The sequence below is a fragment of the Manacus candei genome, unplaced genomic scaffold, assembly GCF_025592945.1.
Source record: "Manacus candei isolate 608988 ecotype Guabito, Panama unplaced genomic scaffold, ASM2559294v1 h1tg000093l, whole genome shotgun sequence".
NCBI classification, from domain to species: Eukaryota; Metazoa; Chordata; class Aves; order Passeriformes; family Pipridae; genus Manacus; species Manacus candei.
The window spans coordinates 405320-426072 of NW_026138141.1; the positions used below are offsets into that span (position 1 = coordinate 405320).

The 20753-nt window shown below is 39.1% G+C and overlaps 1 protein-coding gene across 1 annotated transcript; it reads right to left on the minus strand.

The window, feature by feature from the left end:
* Window positions 1-19: 19 nt before the first annotated feature.
* PRKAA1 (protein kinase AMP-activated catalytic subunit alpha 1) lies at window positions 20-20217 on the minus strand. Its single transcript, XM_051768168.1, has 10 exons — window positions 20182-20217; window positions 19206-19566; window positions 13688-13829; window positions 12381-12474; window positions 10985-11129; window positions 9170-9257; window positions 8052-8276; window positions 6234-6720; window positions 5711-5837; window positions 20-3150 (listed from the first exon to the last, which is right to left on the minus strand). The coding sequence occupies exons 1-10, from the start codon at window positions 20215-20217 to the stop codon at window positions 2906-2908; spliced, it is 1950 nt and encodes a 649-aa protein (XP_051624128.1). The 3' UTR covers window positions 20-2905.
* Between the last annotated feature and the right edge of the window lie 536 nt (window positions 20218-20753).

Sequence of the window (20753 nt, forward strand, 5' to 3'; positions counted from 1 at the left end):
AAAGACAGCATGCACACCGTTTCAAACAAGATGGTTCAGTATTTTATGTTTACTTGGTTTTAAGTTTTGAAAGTTTAAAAAGTTACACAGTTATAAACAAGCATTTTTGCCATTCAGCTTTGTCAAAAGAAATTAACAGAGGAAGTAGGCACATATTTGTTAAAGAATAGGACTTCATATCTTACAATGGTAATCAACTGGTAAAATAAAATTTAGTTCAAAGTTTGTATTAAACACTAATATCAAGACAAACATGAAAGTTTTTTTTTTTAATATTGCACAACCAAGATGAATTTTTATCCATTACCTAGTGAGTTATATTGCACATGGACAGTCAGGTTCATCCATGTTATTGAAAAAGTTACAATACAAAGGCAAGATAATTCATTGTACTCCAAAAGGAGTATGCTTGGGAATACAGATAACACACTTGACCAATTTGTGTATTTGCATAAGCTGCCTCCTTACAACTCTGGCAACTCTCTAGTGAAGTTCCATTTCACAGCCTATTGGCAGCTTCTACTGCAATGCTAAAGGTCTGCAAGATCAATAGGAACATGTGAAGAAAGCAATTTCAACAGCAAGATCTACAAAGCATGGGAAAGTCACACAATAGGCAACTGGGTTCAACTAGGTTCTTAGTGCCCCTTTCTACCCCTCCCATTCCCTATAAAAATCTCGGTTCAATCAAAAAACCTTTGACCATCAAAACTGATCCACCATACCAATAAAAATTTACTTTATTTAAAATACACATATTGTACACTTCTGCCAGAAACTTGCTTTAACCTCCAGATTACCGAAACTAAGGAAAAAACATGGTTGTCTTAATGCACAAGAGGGCCAAAAAGGTATATAAAAATTTAAAGCTATTTGCACCTTCACACCTGGCATTTGTTGTCAGCATTACAAGGAGCAGATACCATTTATAAATAGTTTAGCATATGTAAATGATCCCAAACCAATTCCAGAAGAGGAATTACTGCAATTTAAAAACCTGTGCGTTTGTAGTGTTTATGCAAGTGCAATATTTAGTAATTTTGAAATAAAAGGATTACAAAAATGAACACTGATTAATTCAGTACACCAGAACCAATTCTTCAAAGACTAAAAACAGGACTTTACTGAAGGATTTGGAACTGGTCCCTCATATTGACATCTGAACCTCAGGAGTTTAAATGCAAAACTTTATGTTCCACTTTGAGGTACAGTGATACAGCCAATGTCCCTACAGAGACTATGTGTGACACTTGAGAATAAAGAAATGAAGTTGTAACTAGTACCCACCTACTAGACAGACCTCACATCGCCCAGTTCAGAACAGAGTTACAGCAGTTGGGTTTAAAGCAGCTTTATGTTTCTTCAGATTCCAAAACATTAATTTCTGGACTAGATGCCAGGTGGCCAGGATTAAGCTGTTCTTATATCTGCAGCTAGCAGTCTCCCATGAATAAAATCTCAGTCATTGGCAAGAACTGCCATCCATTTGAAGAGTCCAGGTTTCACTGCTCATAGTAATGCCTGGATTTCCAGCCTATCCCTTGAAAATTAGTAGGTCATGAAGATTATTTTGAAGGGAACATTAATTCTTGAATGCAAACCTAAATATTTTATGACTGTTTATGTCTAATAAGGGCTAGATGAAAATGGAACTGTGGCTAATTATATCCAATTTCCAAGAGGCTCAAGGTACAAGTACTATCTGCCATTTTAACATATAAAGTTCAATTTTCTTCCTAAAATGTTGCAAAAACCGTAAATGCAGAAAGATTTTTGTTATGGGTAATTGTGATTTACTATTGAAAACTTTCTCAATATTAGCACTCAAGTTGTTATGATCAGTTTTCAATGTCCGATTGAGAAGTTAGACTTCAATTCAGTTACATTAAATAGCAAAGTTTGCTATTAAGGCAGCTTGGGAAAAAATAAAAACCTGTATATGTAGTTTTAACTGCAAAGCGAACACTACACAGTGTATCCTAAGTTAACATGTGATAACCAGCTGTATCAAAGTATAAACTGGTATGTTAAAAAACTGTCAATTTCAGATTCTGGAATAGCATGAAACAGCCCTTAAGCTGTGCCCTTAACCATTTCTAAGGAAAAGGATTCTCAGCCTGCAGTAGGAGCTGCTGTGCTACTACCACACTAAAGTATATGCACAGACCAGGGGCTTGCTCACAGTTTTCCACACTGCAACATTTTCATTTAGCCCACAGGGTGCCAACTCTTCTCAGCATTAAGTCTCTTACCGCTGTTGTGGACTCAATTGTTCTACTCACTGCCAACAGAACTTCACCCTCAGTGCATTACAGAGCACCTGCACACGTTTCCAACTGGCTGGATTTGCATGCATGTAATAAAATGTATTGTTAGAAATAGTACATTGTAACATATCAAACTAGTCCTTATTATTTACTGTCAAATAAGGGGGAAGAAACATAGCAGTTTTAACACATTACTGTTAATGATAGTTTTGACCAACTGAGTCACAACTGTAGAGGGTGACCAACAAGTCATATTTGGGTCACTGAACTAGTAAGTGTACATTTACCTACAGTGCATCAGACATATGTATTACCAGTGAAAAAACCAAGGAGGTCCATCTAATTTAAATGTTATATGCAAGCTAATGTGCACTCAATGTAAAATATTATAAACACTACCCAAAGGGCATGTTATTTCCTGTACCTGTGTTATGCCATTGGGCAGCAGGCAATCAGAATTCACTCCAGCTTCAAAATAATATATGCTAACTGCCCATACTAATTTTAATCCCCGTGCAAATTGCATTGTGGCTAGCTTTTTCAGCGCCTTAGTTAATTTAACTTGATTATAACTGGAAGCATCTGACTATGATTTAGGCATGCTTATTGCTATAAAAGAAATAAGCCCATCTTCAAAATTATTGTGCAAGTATTTTAATCAGATTTGCACACATCTCAAAAAATTCTATTGTATGACTCCCTGGTCTTGGAGTTACGTCAGCTGTGGAGGAGTCAAGCGAAGAGTTCACTGATGAGGTAAGGGACGTATCTGCAGATTTTCCTTGCACATCAGCATCCGAATCTTTTTGACAAGATCTGTAGTTGCTCACAGAACCTGATCTCTGTGGAGTTGCAGTTCCAGACTTCGCTTCAGTAATTTCATCTGGGGGCAAGAGAAGAGAGGAGGAAAACTGGGAATCAGTATCAAATCAGTTATAGGAAAAGCAAATACCTTCCCCTTCTAACACCTCCAAATCTTGTCTTTTAAAATCTTGATTAATACATAAATAGCTTTTGCAAACTGTATATTTGATACAAAATAAAAGCTTAAATACATAGTAACACAAAAGCTGGTGTCCTTATGCTAATTATTTCTGTACTCTAAACTGTGGTACACAACCATTTACATCTAGTTTAGATCAGCACCAGCTATATTTTTCATGAACTTATTTCAGCAGCTAATAGTTCAGTTTAGGTTACTTAAAAACAAGATAGCATAAGATTAAGTTCAGTAATAGTTCAAATGTTTTGTAGATGTTTTTTGCTTGGATCCACTTTATTCTATTTTTTTATATTTGGGTATTTATACATTGTTATTATTTGCATTTTTTATTATGATTAGTATATTAAATTAATCGCTAGCATCCGCATTAATTTATCCTTCAATTCTGGAAGTTTTTCACCTAGAATGTTGTACTGCAGCAGCTTACATTTACCTTCAGTATAAGGAGGAAATAGTTTCCTCTTAGTGGTAGTGTTATGATGAAGCATCTCTAATTCTTACTTTAAATACTGAACATTAACTTGACTCTAACCTGACACCTGCGAAGTTATTTCAGGACAAATAAGTGACAAGGCAATCTCTCCTGTTTACACAAAGCTATTTTTAAGTACAAATTGTTAAGTGGAACAGAGAACAGTTAACCATGGTGGAGAGAAAGGAACATCAAATCAGCTTCACTGCTGGAAGAAATATGACAAATCCACGACCTTGGGTTGTATTTCCTTAAGAGTTGAAATCAGGACTGTAGCAGGTTGCTCTCCCCCAGCTGCATGGCTCTAAGTAGTCATCCCCTCTCCAAAAGGGATGGCATTTGTCCTCCTCATCATCATGGCTGGGCTTCGCGAACAAATATTTGGGAAGGGCTCTACCCACGTTTGTTGCAAGCGCGTTGGTGGCTAAAAAGGCCAATACAAGACAGGCATGTCCAGTGTTGCAAAAGGCACAGCAGAAAGACTCCTTAGGTGGTATATTCTGCAAGGCACGATTCTTTCTGTGTTGTCTTTTCTCCTCAAGGGCAATCCTGCGTGCTTTCTCAAAGGCATCAGCAGCGTTATAGATGGTGTGTCTCCAGGCCTCCCAATTGGAGGCCAGAGTAGACCAGTTATGGTGGTCAATATGGCCAAGGCTGAGATGTTGTTTCAGGGAGTCCTTGTATCTTCTCTTCAGGGCTCCTCTCTTGCGGCAGCCGGAGGCAAGTTCACCATAGAGCAGGATCTTAGGGAGGCGGTGGTCCTTCATCCTTGAGATGTGCCCTGCCCAGCTGAACTGTGTTCTCATCAACATGGCCTCAGTACTTGTGACTGCTGCTTGCTCTAGAGCAGATGTATTGGTCACATAATCTGACCAGTGGGTGTTTAGGATTGTGTGGAGGTAGCGTTGATGGAAGCGTTCTAGGAGACACAGGTGGTGGCAGTAGATGACCCATGATTTGGACCCATATAAGAGAGTAGACAGCACTATGGCTCTGTAAACACTGATCTTTGTACTTTTCTTCAGGTATTTGTTTCTCCAAACTCTTTTATGAAGCTTTCCGAAAGCTCTATATGCCTTTGCTAACCTGTTGTCTATCTCTCCGTCAATCTTACCATCCGAGGAGATGAGGCTGCCTAGGTAATTAAACTGCTGGACTGATTTGAGCTCTGATTGGCCAATGGTGATGTGGAGATGATGGGGGACTTCCTGAGGTGCAGGCTGTCTGTCTTCGGCATTTGTCCTATACTGCAGTAAATTAGCACAGGACAGCTACTGGTCCCTTCAGTCAAGCACCACTGGATCTAAGCAAGTACCTGTACTGTTAGAAGGAACAAGGCAAGAACCGTATGGCTAAACCATATCAGATTAAACTGTCATGGGACACAGTCTTAGCCATCCTATGCTGTAATGAAGCCACACTTCAATAAATGCAATGTTTTCCTAGGCTAGTAATCTACACCACTGGCTGTAGGTAATTTTGCTTTATTCTACTATGCCCATAAATAAGCATTGTGGTCAGTGTTTATTAGCTCCTCCACTCATTTCCAGGAAGACATCCAACCAGCATTTGATGGTCTGCTACTGCCACTCTATAAAATATCATCTCTTTCTACAGACTAGACCAAATGTTTTCAAGGCTTTAGTTACCACAAGCATACAATTCCTGTCTCAGATTTTAGCTACCATTGGCACTGGTGGATTGACTCCGGCTGGCACCTGATACCTCAGCACAATCGGGAAGAAAATTTGAAGGGCAAAATGAGAAAACTCACGGGTAGAAATAAACATAGTTCAGTAAGGAGGAAAAAAAAAAAGGAACACCAGATCAGGAAGGAATAAAGAAACACTAATACAGATTAGATTGGTTTAAAATAATAAAGGGCAACACTTCTAAGTAAATAAATTATGTTTGCATTTAGAATGATTTCCCTTACAACTCAATTAATTTAAGTAATTCTTCACATACCATCAATACTGCGGAAGTCCAGTAAGTATGTTCTGCTGTCCACCTGATACAATTGTAGACTCATTTTGGAATATGCACTTGTTACTGGATTCTTCCTTCGAACACGTAGATAATATGGATTTACAACCTAGTACAAAGGAGATGAGTCAGTAACCAGAACTGTTTGCAAATCACTGCATGTTGTTTTTGTCATTTCAACTCACTAGTATTTATCAAGCGATTACAAGCTTACCTGTTGGATTTGTGGGTTCTGGGGATTTTTTGTGTAGTTTTTGGTTTTGGGTTTTTTTTAGCCAACAGAAAAAAAAATATTCCTACAGCCCCAACAGAAAACTTAGACATGTTAGCACAACTTATTTTCCTGTCAGCATGAACAGCCTCCCCCAAAACCCTTCTTGCACAGCACAGACATATGAGATCATATCCCAATATGCGAAAATACAGTTTCAGATCTCTGGGCTATGTAACTACACAGCTCAAACAAAAATGTATTGTTTGCTGTAAAGATCCTCTATTTTGTTACCTTCCATTCATAATCCAGTTGTTTAATTGCTCGACAAACTTCAGCCATAATATCATTTGGTCGACTCTGACTCCGGATCCCCAAGTGCCATTTAGCCCTTCTCACACCTTGGTGTTTTGACTTCTGTGGATTCAGCTCATCAAGAGTGTGGCGAGGACGTGGTGCTTCAGCTACTAAAAATGGCACTCTTTCAGGGTGAGGGCGAGAGAGATGGTGATCATCCAGAAAAGAATCTGGTGGACTTGTAGCCAAGTAGAAGTCTTTGGCCTCATTCATTATTCTTCTGTTATCTATAATAAGGTGATAAGCAACAGCTAAAGGGTCCTGATGATTTCTACTGTATAGACAACTTAGCACTTCCTCTTCAGTGCACTCAAACTTCTCACACACTTCTTTTAAGGCTTCATCATCAATCATGGTAGAGCTATATGACGGGTCTTCAGGAAACAAGTACTTTGGAAGGTCCTGCTTAAACCATTCATGTTCCCTAGAATTAAAAATATAAAATTCTGAGTGCATGTAAATAACGTAAACATTTTTAACATGTAAGTCTTTTAAAAAATAAAATTCATTTTAGTCTGTACAAGAAGAATCACGGTTGCCAGTCCAAGTCTCCATGGAACACAGGAAATACAACAGCACATAAAGTTAACCACCACCTGCACAAGATTTTAGTAGATATTTTGCAAGAGACTGAAAAAACCCCAATCCTTTTCACTGTAAGGTTTTCAACTACCTGAGCTCCAAAAACATCTTTCTATAACTCATCAACCAGCTTTTTATATAAAATTATATTCATCAGTCTTTGGATACGTGATTGTCATCCAGGCTGCTACAGATCACCTCCACTACAGCTAATTGTCTCAGATACAGGATATACCTACTCCAGCGATGGTCCATTTGCTTAGGGAGTTTGCAAGACCTTCTCTGGAGGGATACCTTTCTTCACCTCCAAAGACTGAAGACTCCTCATCCTTTTACAATCCTGTTGTCAATGGCCTTATCCCAAGCAAGGGATCCCAGCTGCCAGGCTTCCTCACCCTCTAATTCCTGAGTTTTGGCCCCAACATCCCAGCATTGGAGTAACCAGCTGAGAATTTGCTCACCTGGTTGATGGCTGAAATCTTTTTGCTATCTCCCAGATAATTTAGGGATAGGGATCAGGTGGTTTCTCTCTCATTTATAACTTCAGTCCCTTCCTCCTCCTCCTCCTCTTCCTCTTCTTATGGTTGCTCTGCTGCAGAAAGGGCTGCCTCTTTTGACTCCCTCCCCTGCTCCCTCTTAGAAGAAGCTTCTTTGTTCCTTACTAAGCAAGATGACTTTTGCTTCAGTTGTTTAGTTCTGTTATTTAGTTGTTCTAAACAGAACTGTTAAGGATTTATAATCCATCCATGCTCTGTAACCAACATTATTCAACAACTTTTTTATTATCAGGTTAAAGAGCTTCCTTCCTTCTATGTACAATACAGAAGAGTGGTTCTTAACAGCTAAGACAATTTTTTTCTACCCAGAGAAGTCTATATAGTGTAACTTTTGCAAAGCATTCTGCAGGTAAACAGCTTTGCTATGGCAGTCTTAAACCTAAAGTTTCTCAGAACTTCTATATATAACATAATTTGTTTTACTGTGATCTCCAATAGATATTTCATTGTCCACTGAAAATGAGCACTGTCAGAGCTAAAACCAAACCAGCAGAAGCCAAATTTTTCATCTCAGTCTAAAAAACATGCACAAGCTGTATGAATGATTTCTTTGCTCTCCAGATTTGTACCATTGTAATTCCATCATCTGGTGATCAGACATCAGTTAGAGTTTTACCTAATGTCTCTGATTGTTGCTCTCTTCATTGGATCCACTTGCAGCATGTGCTTCAAAAGACTAATTACAGATGGATTCAGGTACTGAGGGGTATAAAAGATACCATCACATATCTTCTTAAAAAGGGTTGGCACATGATCGTCATCAAATGGAAGTGTTCCGCATAATAGAGCATAGAGAATAACCCCACTGCTCCAAATATCTACTTCTGGGCCTGCATATAACCTGTGAAAAGATTAACTATTAGTTATTTGTGTGCAATACATTTAAATATTTCTTTCTTCAACTTTCTTACATTGTATCACAGTAATTAAAAACACATTAACTTAGGACAACTGATGTGCAAGTACTATACCATTTCAGTTCTATGCCATGCCTTCCTTGAACTTTAATGTCCTTCCCCTTCTAATATGTAACAGGGTACAAGTACAGAGCTTTCCTCTCTATTATATAAAAATAACCCACAATGAAATTTCAAACAATGGCAAACTGAAAAAAAAACATGCATCTACTACTAAAAAAGCCTATGTCATAAATTGTTACCCATGTCTTAGAGGAATCTGTGCAAAGTCACCTATCTCCCAAATCGAGGCCAAAAAGTTTAAGACAAGTCCATATAGCAGAACCCATCACATATTGTGTGCTACTGCCAGAGTAAAACAGACATCTGGTCTCCAATCAACAATTGACAAAATGAGGGTAGTTGGCTGAAAGCAGATTTGACAATCATGGTCCACAAAAGGGCAAGTTACCCTCCAGACTGAGTATCTGCTCTCCAGCAGGTATTTCACTGCTACTCAACCTCACAGCAGGCTTTGCCTGTAACTCTATCTGCACCTTTCCTTCCAAGGTATGAGCTGTACATGAGATTTTTAAACCAATTCAGGCATATTGTACACACTGAATTTGGGGCATCAGACATCAGCTCTACTTTACAGGAATTATTCAAAGCTAGTTCACAGAAGCTTTAAATATTCATGAAAAATTATCAATACCACTAACAGCCCAGAGTTTCTCAGCATCAAGGTTGTCAACTGAACTAGTTTTGTAGCCTTTAGAATCAAGCAGCAAAATGACTGAAGTACATGCACACATGTATCCAATATAAAAGAAACTACCTTCCTGAAATTACTTCTGGTGCAGCATAGTTAGGGGAACCACAGCTTGTTCTTAAAAATTCTCCATCTGACATCATATTTGATAGACCTGAAAGTGTATAAGAGTAACTACTAAAAATTCAGGGAGCAAAACGATTTCACACTGCATATACCACCTAGAACAAACTACTAGTAAATCAAATTAGAAAATTAACAAATTTATCACAGTTAAGAAATAACATTGTTTGGAATTACTGAAATTCTCATATGACCGTGCCACATAATCCTCTATTTAGTTTACCAGAAATCTGAGTAACATCAACATTATTGCCATAATGTTTGAAAACATATTCATTCCAAGACAAAAACCAGTTCAGTTTGGATGACACAGGAGTGACAGAGAACAAAGCTGCTATAAGAGAGATGAAGCAGAATAGCAAGATAGGACTTTGGTCATTAACACGAAAGTACTAAAAACCACATTTGCTTCTAAAATGCTGAAGTGGAAGACACTACCACAGAATTTCCCAGAATTCTCTAAGGGGAGCTGAGGAATAAACATGACTTCACCACAATATAAACCGCTGCACTGTTCAGCTGGTTCTGGAATCACTGCAGTTCAGCAATTTAGTTTTTAGATACTCTGTTAGCAACTGAAGTCTGCTTTAGAACTAGACCATCTTCATTCACCAGCCCTCAGTAAAGTCTAAGACCTGTGGAAAATATCTTCTAGTTTCTTCAATAGAAGCTGCATGATCAAGACTACCATAAGCCAAAGAACTCAGTCTCCAAGAAGGAAGCCCTTTTATGAGGCAGCAGGGAGTGTGCAGTGGGGTACTGGTGGTGTGTGGAGATGAAAGAGTACGGCTTGACTAGCTTTCATATCCTAATACACAAAAGCTTTTATTAACTAGTCATGATTAACTGAGTGCTACAGTTTTACTGACATTAAGTTACTGTACTTCATTCCTTTGCCATGTAAGCCATTTCACCCACAGCATCTTCTACACACGAGAAATCAGTATGATTCCTAGGGCCCATAGCTGAACACCATAATTTTAAAACATACTTAGAATACTCAACATTACCTAGCACCTTTCATTGGAGACTCAAAATACTTTACAAGTATTTACAAGCCTATCCACGATGACTACATGAGATATATCATCATGACATAGCAGCATACATACCCTACTATGCTTATATGGTAAGGGTTCCTGACTCAGATAGTTCCAAGGACTAGTGGCAAGGCTTCTCTGCAGCTATGTCACAAACAGCTATGAAAAATAAGCTTTTTGACTAGTTAAGCACGTACATAGCAAAAAAGCACAGGAGGTTGTAAGACTTAACTGTTCTTATTTTTACTTTTACACTTTAATTTCTTTTTCTTTCAACAGTCTAATTTAATAGGAGGACTAGTTTCTTTTACTATAGCATTGTGGCTCTTAAAGATGGTGAACTGTTCCTGCACTGTCCTTCCAAGCATCTACATTTTACAGATTGTGAAGACAGGCAACAGCAGTGAGTTCTGAAGTGGAAAGGTCAGGAACTAAGTTCATTTAGCATTTCAGAGAAAGTACTGTTAAGGAAAACCAAAGAAATTAGTTCACAATTTGACCTAGTCACAGAAAATACTTGAAAAACAAGCTTGAGAGGAAAACAAGTTTAGTAGATGTGCAGGAACATTATTTTGCTTTAGATTTACACTCTTGATGCTCTTGTATTGTGTCCCACCACCAGGATATTCAAGTATACACACTTTAATTAATGTTTCCCATAGCTATTAACAGGTTCTAACACCAGAGATGCAATCAGGCACAAAAAAGAAATCCTTACCAAAGTCAGCTATCTTGGCGTTCATGTGTGCATCAAGCAGCACGTTTTCAGGCTTCAGATCTCTATGTACCACCATATGCCTGTGACAGTAATCCACACCAGAAAGGATTTGCTGGAACAGACGCCTACTTTCCTTCTCATCAAGCTAAAATAGACAAAGATTTTAAACCATTATGAGACAGTGGAAGTTAACTTGTTTTCATTTGTATGAGCTAGAGGAAATTTTTCCCTAACAACTAAATGAAGTATTCTATATAGTCTCTCGAAGCGACTTCGGAGCTTTCACAGAAGCTTTCTAAGAGTTAAAGACAGTAATAAGTGCACAATTACTACTGATAGCTTTTCAATACTGGGTTTTACTGAAGAAACAATTTTCAGCTACTCCAGCTAGATACATATCAATCTAGTTTGTACTCTGCCATTGAAAATTAACATATTAGTAAAGAGGAAAAATGCTATGACAAAGTCACACATAAAGATCTGAAATGCGTTAACACATAACCACTTGTAGTTTTGGAACAAAACAGTCATAAATTGTATTTTAACTGATAACAGCAAAATTAAAGCAGAATACACAAAAACACACCTTCATTTAACAGAGTGTGACTAGTCCCCCGGTCCCAGCCCCTGATAATGAGGATAGCTTAATAACTCCATTTTATGAGGCAAGCAGCCATCTGTGACCAAGTGACTCATGTGTTCATGCTCCTTCCCTCATTATCAGGCCCTGAAGATCCTGTGAACCAAGCAGACAAACCAGACTTCTCACCCTCCCCACCAGCCTCAAGATTCCTGGATGCAAGGCTGATTACCCACTTCCTTACCAGCCTTTAGTTCCCAGGCAACCAGCCACCCTCGTGGCAGTGATGACTCTGTCATGGAATAAGGAAGTGCAACAGGAGCCAGAGCAGTGTCTTTTATCATCAAACAGTTACAAATCATAAGTGGGAATGAGACTCATGAGTTTTCAGTGGCTACAGATGCCTCCACAATACCCTGCTTCCTCGGAGAACTGAGTCACTTGTATTCTTTCATATGATTTTCAAGTCTAGACTGTGATTGTTATATTGACACAGAAGAATATGTATTAAGATTTGACTAGATCTGCAGAGGGTCTGGGTGATTTGATAAGTTAAGTTGTGTTAGAAATTCCATACTAAACTATTTATAAACTGTACTGCATTGATTCTGCTCACTGAAAGCCTGTGCCACTCTAATCATAAATCCTGTGCTAATCATAATATTCTGTAGACAAAATAAACCTTTAATTGTACCATTCTGGCAAGGATACCCGAAATAAATTTGTCTGTCCCCTCAGTGTGGGGTGACACAGGAATGTTGCAAAAGCAATAACACAATGCAAGTCACCGAATTGCAAAGTTGGCTTACTTCTTACCCTTCCATTTTTACAGATGTAATCAAACAGTTCTCCTCCTGAAACATATTCCATCACCATGAAAATGTCAGTGGGTGTGCTGATGACCTGGTACCTGATAATAGAAGGTATCTTTTAGTCTACACACTCAGTAAAAGACTAGTTACATTTAGTTAAAAGTTGTACAAACAGTCAGATAAAAATATACTTTAAAATATTTTTTCAGTCAATCTACAGCTACTGGAATGACAATATGTTTCAGAAGCTATTTCCTCTCACTGTTGCCTCTTTCATTTTTCATGTTGATATTTCAATTGGTATAGTGACACTTCCTATTTTGCTTTGGCTACAGCTATGTCCTTTGGACTCATTCGTGGACTCTTAACTGGCAGCACAAGCAATTTTGCTGACAAATCAGCTCAATAGTCTTCTAAAAACTAACCCACTTCAGAAGTGAGTGAGTTGATCTTACACAATACAATTCAGCTTCAGTGTAACAGCTGTTGCCAAATTAAAGGGATTGCATAAACATAGCATCTGTCACTGGCAGTAGGGAAGCAAGATTCTACCAATAAAAAAACACCAACATCATGACTAAGACAGTGAAAGTCACCTACACTCTAGAGGTGCAGGTTAACTTTGCAGGAAATTACAGTCAAGAGAAAGTCAATTATTTTTATAATTTGTTTCCACAGACCAGACATGAGGAGTCTGTTCTGGGATATACTTAGTTGTACTCTGAAATCCACTGATGAACTATGGATAAACTAAGAGATGTAAACAGGCATACTGTAAATACCACATTGAGACACGAGGTAGCTGCTATATTGAAGATTTTAGAATTATCAATCACATACAACAAACTGCATGTTCTTAAACACAGAAAAAGCTTCCTGAGAGCAATCTACACTGACCAGCACATCACTAAGAACATTTTGAGAAAACACCATAAACTTACTGTAAGAATGACCTTTACAGATTTGTTCTTAATAACTCATTTTCTAAGCAGAAAAAAAGAATCAAATATAAACAGAAAAAGAAAAATGAAGTAGCCTCTAAAATCAGAGATGGATGCTACTAGAAGTATCTGTCATGACATTACCTTTTATATACCTGTCCAAAGAATTTCTAAGCAAAGATCTAAGGGAAGCTGTCCAGCCTGCAGGAAAGATACGTTTTGTGAAAGTATGTTACAGAGGGCACAGCTGCAGATTTTGAAGCTGGTTACTTTTTTGACAAGATATTGTTTGTAGTATTGCTCTTTAAACATATTTCAGATCAGTGAGATTACTGCTTAAATATGTTTGATTACAGCAAACAAAACTTACAGCTTTATTATATGAGGATGCCTGAAGAGTTTGAGGTTCTGAATCTCCCTGCGGATTTTTCCTACAACATCAAGGCTGCGAATCTTCTGTCGGTTCAGGATCTTCACTGCAACTTTATGACCAGTTAACTCATGTTTTCCAACTGCAAGAAACAAGGAAGTATTTAGTCAGGGTTTTCAACTGCTCAGTAAAGACCTTATTTGCCCATTTTGACTGTAACCAAGAAATAGAAGTTAAAGTGTTAGCATTCCACAATCCTCATTATCTTTAGGGAGGTTGAAAGTCAGATGGTATGTAATTTCTTCTGCCCTGCTCCAACTTCTTCCATAATTCAAGCATTAGAAGATGTGTCTATGTAAGAAAAACATTGAAGCTTACCCTCAGAAGTCTCACAGCATGACTACATTTTTTGCAATATTGGAAAAAAAACAAAAACAAAAACAAAGCATATCCTGAAACCCTGCCATCCTTGCTAATTAGAGAGAGCATTTTCTCTCCCTGTATAAGTCACTCCAAGCTTTTGGCTTACTTGGTAATCCACTCAAACATGTTTTCCTGTATCTCTTCAACTTTATCTGCAGAGATCACTCTACTAAAGAAATCGATATTATCCCTCCCTCAAGAAGCCTGTTTCAGCAATTGCTCTGAATTACCACTATGAGCATCTGATCAGTTTACCTACAAAAATGTATCTGTCCTTGGACCAGTCTGATGCTCTATAAGCTCACAGTCTGTGCAGTTAACACCAGAGCTTTACTATATAAAGTAGGTGGCAAAAGTTACCAGAAATGCACAAAATGAAATGCAACAGTAACAATGAAAAACAATGCAAACATGCAACCTCATACATTCCTGGAAGTGGAAAAGAATCTGAGTTTAATTTTTCTTTAAACTGTAAAATATTTCCCAATCAGTTACCCCTCTTTAAGACTTACACTTTGCAGGAGCTATTGCAAGTAGTCACAAATAAAAATATTTTTCTTAAGCCCAACACTGGATCACAGATAAAACATTTAGAAGCTAAATATCTCTTCCACTAGAAAGCTGCACTATCTGCATGGTTTCTGCTTGCAGTAATTATAAATATATCATATTTATTTGCCACCCTGATTCCAACGTTTTGAAGATAAGCCAAATTACAGGGACACCAACATGGTCCATCCTTGTCCACATGAACAGACATTACTAACAGGCCTGTGTTGAATACACTATCTGGGTGCCTCCCGTCACTTGAGAATTTAAATAAACTCCAGGCTTCAAGCTTTGTTTAAATATATTCATGGGAAGTTGTGATTAAACAGCAGAGACAAACAAAAATCCTTCCACATTCAACAGATAATTTGGACAGAATAACACCCACTTGCAAACTTTATTCACAACACAAGACCTTCCCGCTGCCCTTTGCCCCAATACTGAGCCAAACACCAATGCAAGTGAGAAGAAATTCTTAGCAGAGAGGCAAAGATAAGGACAAGCATCTGAGCAGTTATTCTTACAAGCCATTGTGTAAATAAAACATTCTAAATTCCTGCAGGGATCTCAGTAGTGGATTATCCAAGACCCTGAACCATCACAATGCTGCACTGAGACATCTCTAGTACCTGAGAACACAGAAAGGCTCTGCCTTCAAGGTGAAAAGACATATCCCTTCATTCAGAAGCCAGTACCTAAAAATGGCCACAATAACCATAGTACTGGGCAGGCACATTTCCACTGCTGAGGAATGCAGGACAAAGCCCACATCCACTACAAGTTCTAGAGAGAGCACAAAGCAGTGATAGGTGAGTGCCTGGAACTGTATGAGAATTATCTGCTTTGAACTACATCAACAATTAAAGCAATCACAACCCCCTTCTTTTCTTCAGCTCAAATGTGATTTAAGTTTCAAAGCAATCCAGCAAATTATATCACCTATGTTAAAACCCTAAGGGGTAAAGAATCTTCAACATAAAAAATAAGAAAATCAACTCCCCCATTTGAATTACAAGGTCTTTGCCCATCCATAATGGGAACTGAACTAAGCTATAAGTATTTGAAAAAAATCTTTAAACACTAGGTTTAAATGTAACATTAGTTTTTGCTACTAAGAAACAGCTTCTCAGAAACTAACCAAAAATCAGAATGAATCTCCATCTTCCTTTGCTTTACAAGGTGCATGTTTAATATAGTAAGTAGCATATATATCTGACCAATTCTACAGCTTAGCATCTACATATATATGCAGTTCTGTGTTATGTGTATAAAGGATTCTGTATATATGCTATAAAGCCTCACTTTTGAGCCAATTTGTTCCATTTTTGATTTGTCAGTCTATGTTAGACCAGAATTTCCTTAGCACTCAGAAAAACATTATAAAGTCATTTATTAGCTACAAGCTTTGTTCAATATGCAAGGCACACAAAAAAAGTTTTTCAAAACAAATTTTTCATTCAAAGTAATTAAACTAACATTTGCAGTTGACTGAAACCAATTCTACCTGTCATAGCCTTCAAGGCTGTGCGCCTCAAGCCTTAATTTTATTCACTGACTGGGAGAAAACAAGATTTCCTGCTTCTTCAACTCTGCCAACTTTGAATAAATGACTGTAATGAAAACTCACTGTGGTTTGGTTTGGTGCAGAAAGATCCCAAAAAGCCTGTTCTCTTGCTTAAAACATTTCAAATTCAGTAATTTTTGCCTCCCTTTAATTCAATATAAAATTATAACACATCTAACTTTTTAAGATACAAGTTTTCAATAATCATCCACATCATAAAATAAAACTGTTTTCTTGGATATGGTATCCATTACATAAAACGTCAGACACAGACTGGTAACAGACCGCTGACACTTTTGAATTCGGGATTAGGACAGAGCTGAAAGCATCATCTCAGATGATATCACCATGTAGACACATAAGCAGTCAGTGTTATCCTTCTGAAAGCTACTTCGCGCTACCTATAAAAGGGAGCGCAAACAAATTTCAAGTAACCAAAAGGTACGTTTATCACCCTAATCCTCAACTACCTACCAGCCCTTCAGAGCAATCTCCGAAAAAAAGTTCATTTAACAGACCTAGTATCTCCCTGTATTTCTTTATTCTCTGATAATATCAATTGCCTTCAAGCTTCACTGTGGCTTTGCACAGCAGCAAGACTTCCAAGACAGTGACAGTCTCAAAGCAGCAGCAACTTCATTTAACAGTTGAAGTGCAGGAGCAAGGGTCTCTAACCTAGTTCAGCAATTCTTCAATTGGAAAAAACTGATTATGAGGCCATCCAGAGTAAATACAACATTCTCACGAAATAGAAGTATCAGTCATTGAGTGAGTAGCAAAAAAAAAAAAAAAGCTGAAGAAGCTTATGTTGTATTCAATGAAACAATTCTGCAATAGGCCAAAAAGCCAACCCAAAGCTCAGAGGAAAGCAGCCTTTAAAAGTATGGGATAAACAAATGTTTTCACTAACATGAAAAAAACCCCAAATGGTAGTTCACGGTGTGCAAAGCCAACCTGCTGCACGACATTACATATCATACTGATCTTCACTGTCCATTTCCAGGTCCCTTATTGTTGCCTTGATAAACACCACCTACTTTCGTAACGCCTGCAGTCTGTACAGACTAGCACTGATAACTTAGATCTAGAGGCCTGGAACAATTCTTGTGTATTTACAGCCTGAAGTAGCACTCCTCGTTTTCTCAGTATGGAACACTGGAAGCCTGAATACTCTTCCTTTTATGAAAACTCACTTTAAATCAAAAAATACCTGGAAATAAAAGTTTGCATTTGGTTTCAGCAGAAAACAACAGCAGTGTTTAAAGAAAAAATTGACAACCTTAGGGATAGATGTTTCACACTGAATCATGGTAAAGTTTCAATGAGAATGTGTCTCATATAGTTGGTTTAAGTTCAATATTCTTCTATCTCACAGCTTTTCACTTTTGGCATTTTAGCATCTACGGTAAGCAGCAGGGTGAATTCATCTGACAGCATGAGACATTCAACAATTACCAAGTAAAATCTGTTTTTCCACTTCAATGTTTTCAGGCTGCCATCGCTGTTAAAATTAAACATCCACTTTCAAGGAGCCATATGCCTAAACCCCTACATCACTTGAGCTCAGTGACAATTCTAACTGAATTTTAAGAAGTGAACACATTTATTACAGTTTTTCGCATTATGTCAATTGATGAAACCATATGAAAATTATTAGAATTACAGGAAAACACAGATCTGGTATTAAATGAAGAAAATGTGTGCCCAGGAGGAAAATCAGTGCATCATAAATAAAATGTCCTTTATCACACACAGCTAAAGCAAAAGTAACACAGTAGATCACATAGGGATAAGAAAAGCAGGGGTACAACAGAGCTCTCTTAAATTTAAGAGCATATTAAAACATTGATGGTATGTCAATTTCAGTTTTGTGCAGTGTGCTGGGTAAAAAACCCAAAACAAAGACATCTTTGACTCCTCCCCTCAACCATATGGTCCCTTCATGGGGAAGGAGAGCCTGATGCCTGTCTTCTGGGCTATATTATTTTCTCTTTATTTAAGGAAAAAAAATTCCCAAGGAAAGGAATGGTATCCCAGCTGCCAGTTAGGGGTCACTACTCCCAAGTGCCTTGAAAAAGAGGCTCTGCTCTCAAAATATTTTCCATTGCATTCCCAGAGAAAAATATCCTCTTTCCTATACATTAGTAACATCTTCAGAACATGCCAACAGTTGAAAGAGCTTGTGCAGAACACATACAATGGAACATCTACACTGAAAAAAAAAAGCTGTGGGTTTTTTACTGGTTATAATAGCAAGCACCCATTAAGTAAAAAAAAAAAAAAATTATGAACAATATAGACTGAGCTTAACTCAACTCATTTGCAAAAAGATATTGTCAATTTCCTTGCCCCAATATCTGAAGTTCTCACAAGCAACACAGCAGGAACAGTGAGAATAAGCTAATGAACAGTTCTTCCACCTGTGCTGGGTAGGTTTAACTTCTATTTTATTTTCACGAGCCTTCAAATATACTAGCACAGCATCTACACCCCTACGGTGTAAAGTTTTTTTAAGTCTGAACTGAAAAAAACTTTGATAACGACTGGTCAAGCAGACTAAGCACAAAATCTTTCCGTATCTGTGAGTCAGCTCTGTTGCCGGTTAACCCAACAATCCCAGACCCACCTTTTTACGGTTATTTCTCTGTTGGTAGAGAAAGAAATCCTGCCCTCCTTACAAGGACACCGAGACTTTTCTGCAGCAAAACGCTATGAAAGATAGCTCGAGAACTGACTCCCTACTTTCGCTACATGCCCGGCGCCGTTTTAAACAAATGCAGCAGCATTTAGCTTCTAGCGGCTATTTCCGCATAAATAGATGAGGAAGCTGTTTCTGCCCCAGCCACCGCTCCCCTCTGCGGGACCGCCAGTCCCACCCCGGCACCTCAGCCCGCGCAACTCCCGCTTCGAGAGGCGCTCCCGCGGGCCGGGGCCGTGCTGACGGGCGGCCGAACGCCTGCCGGCCCCGCTGTGGCCGCTCACCCTTGACTTTTCCGAAGGTGCCGACGCCCAGCGTGTCCCCCAGAATGTAGTGCCCAATCTTCACCCGCCCGTGCTCGTGCTTCTGTTTATCCGCCACCGCCGCCATCTTGAGGCAAGGGCCGAGCCTGCGCATAGCGCCCGCCCGCCCGGGCCGGAGAGCCAGCGGGGGAGGAGCAACCACAGGGCGCCCGCCCGCACCCGAACCCGGAAGAGAACCCGGCGCTCGGCGCCCGCCCGCGTTGCCCGGGAACGAACCATTGTGGCCCCGGGGGGAGACGGGGCCGGCACACTGCGCCCCGGGGGGGGGCAGCGGCACTTGGTGGCGGCATGGAGTGGAGGTGGAGGGCGCGTACTTGGAATTCTAGTGAAGGAATGGCACCATTGCAGCGAGCCCGCTCTGGTAAAATAGACCTCCGAAGTCTGTATTTCCAATAAGCTTGTAAATTAAATCTGCTTGTTCTCCTCACGTCCTCTTCCCTGGCCCAAATCCGGACCCTAATACGGGAATACAATGAAAAGTAGGACTCTCGTAACTCCTACTACCTTGAGCACGTAACCTGCCCTCTGGTTTGCCTTACTAGCCACTCACGCCACTCATTCACCTTGCATGTAGGCCAATAACCTACTTTCCATTTCATACACTGTATTTTCTACCATACAAGTGTGGTACCAAAGACTATACTTGTTTTATTGTTGACTATAACAGGATTATATTTTTAAATCACATTCCATCCCTGCCTTCAAAGAAACAGATAAACCTGCAGAAAATGTGACTATTGAATGGTTATTTTCGAATGGAGAGATCATCAATTGAAGAGGAAGGTTACAGGAATTCCCACACCTTCACCTCCTTTCCCCAGTTCTCCAGACTAAGTGGACAATATTAAATGGGGGGATGTTAATGTGGATGGTTTCTACTTGCTGGCATTAGGGCTTCCTCGGCATAATTGGTGTGATTTCATGAACATACACTCACCTCTTGCCCTTTTCTCTTTGGCGTCTGATTCCACATTACCACTGAATATGCAGGACGGTTCTTCCACAAGCACAAGGTACTATTTCCATGTTGCCTTTGCTCCCCTGAAAGCATATGTTTTGCCCAGATTCAGGCCTGTATCTCTTCTGCTGTTTCTAGCTTTCAGGTTGAGGACAATGCAAATATCAGAATCACAGAATGATTTGAGTTGGAAGGAACCTGTAAAGGTCCTCTAGTCCAACTCCCCTGCAATCAGCAATCTTCAACTAGACAGGGTTGCTCAGAGCCCCATCCAACCTGGCCTGGAACATCCACAGCTTCTCTGGGCAACCTGTTCCAGTGTCTCAGAACCCTCATAGTAAAAAAAAAATCTTCCTTATATGTAGCCTGAATCTACCTCCTCTGCTTTAAAACCATTACCCTTTGTTCTATTGCTGCAGGCCCTACTGAAACAGTCCTGTCCCTATCTTTCTGATAAGCCTTTTCCAAGTATTGAAAGGCCGCTATAATGTCTCCCTGAAGCCTTCTCTTCTCCAGGCTGAACAACCCCAACTCTCTCAGCCTGCGCTCAG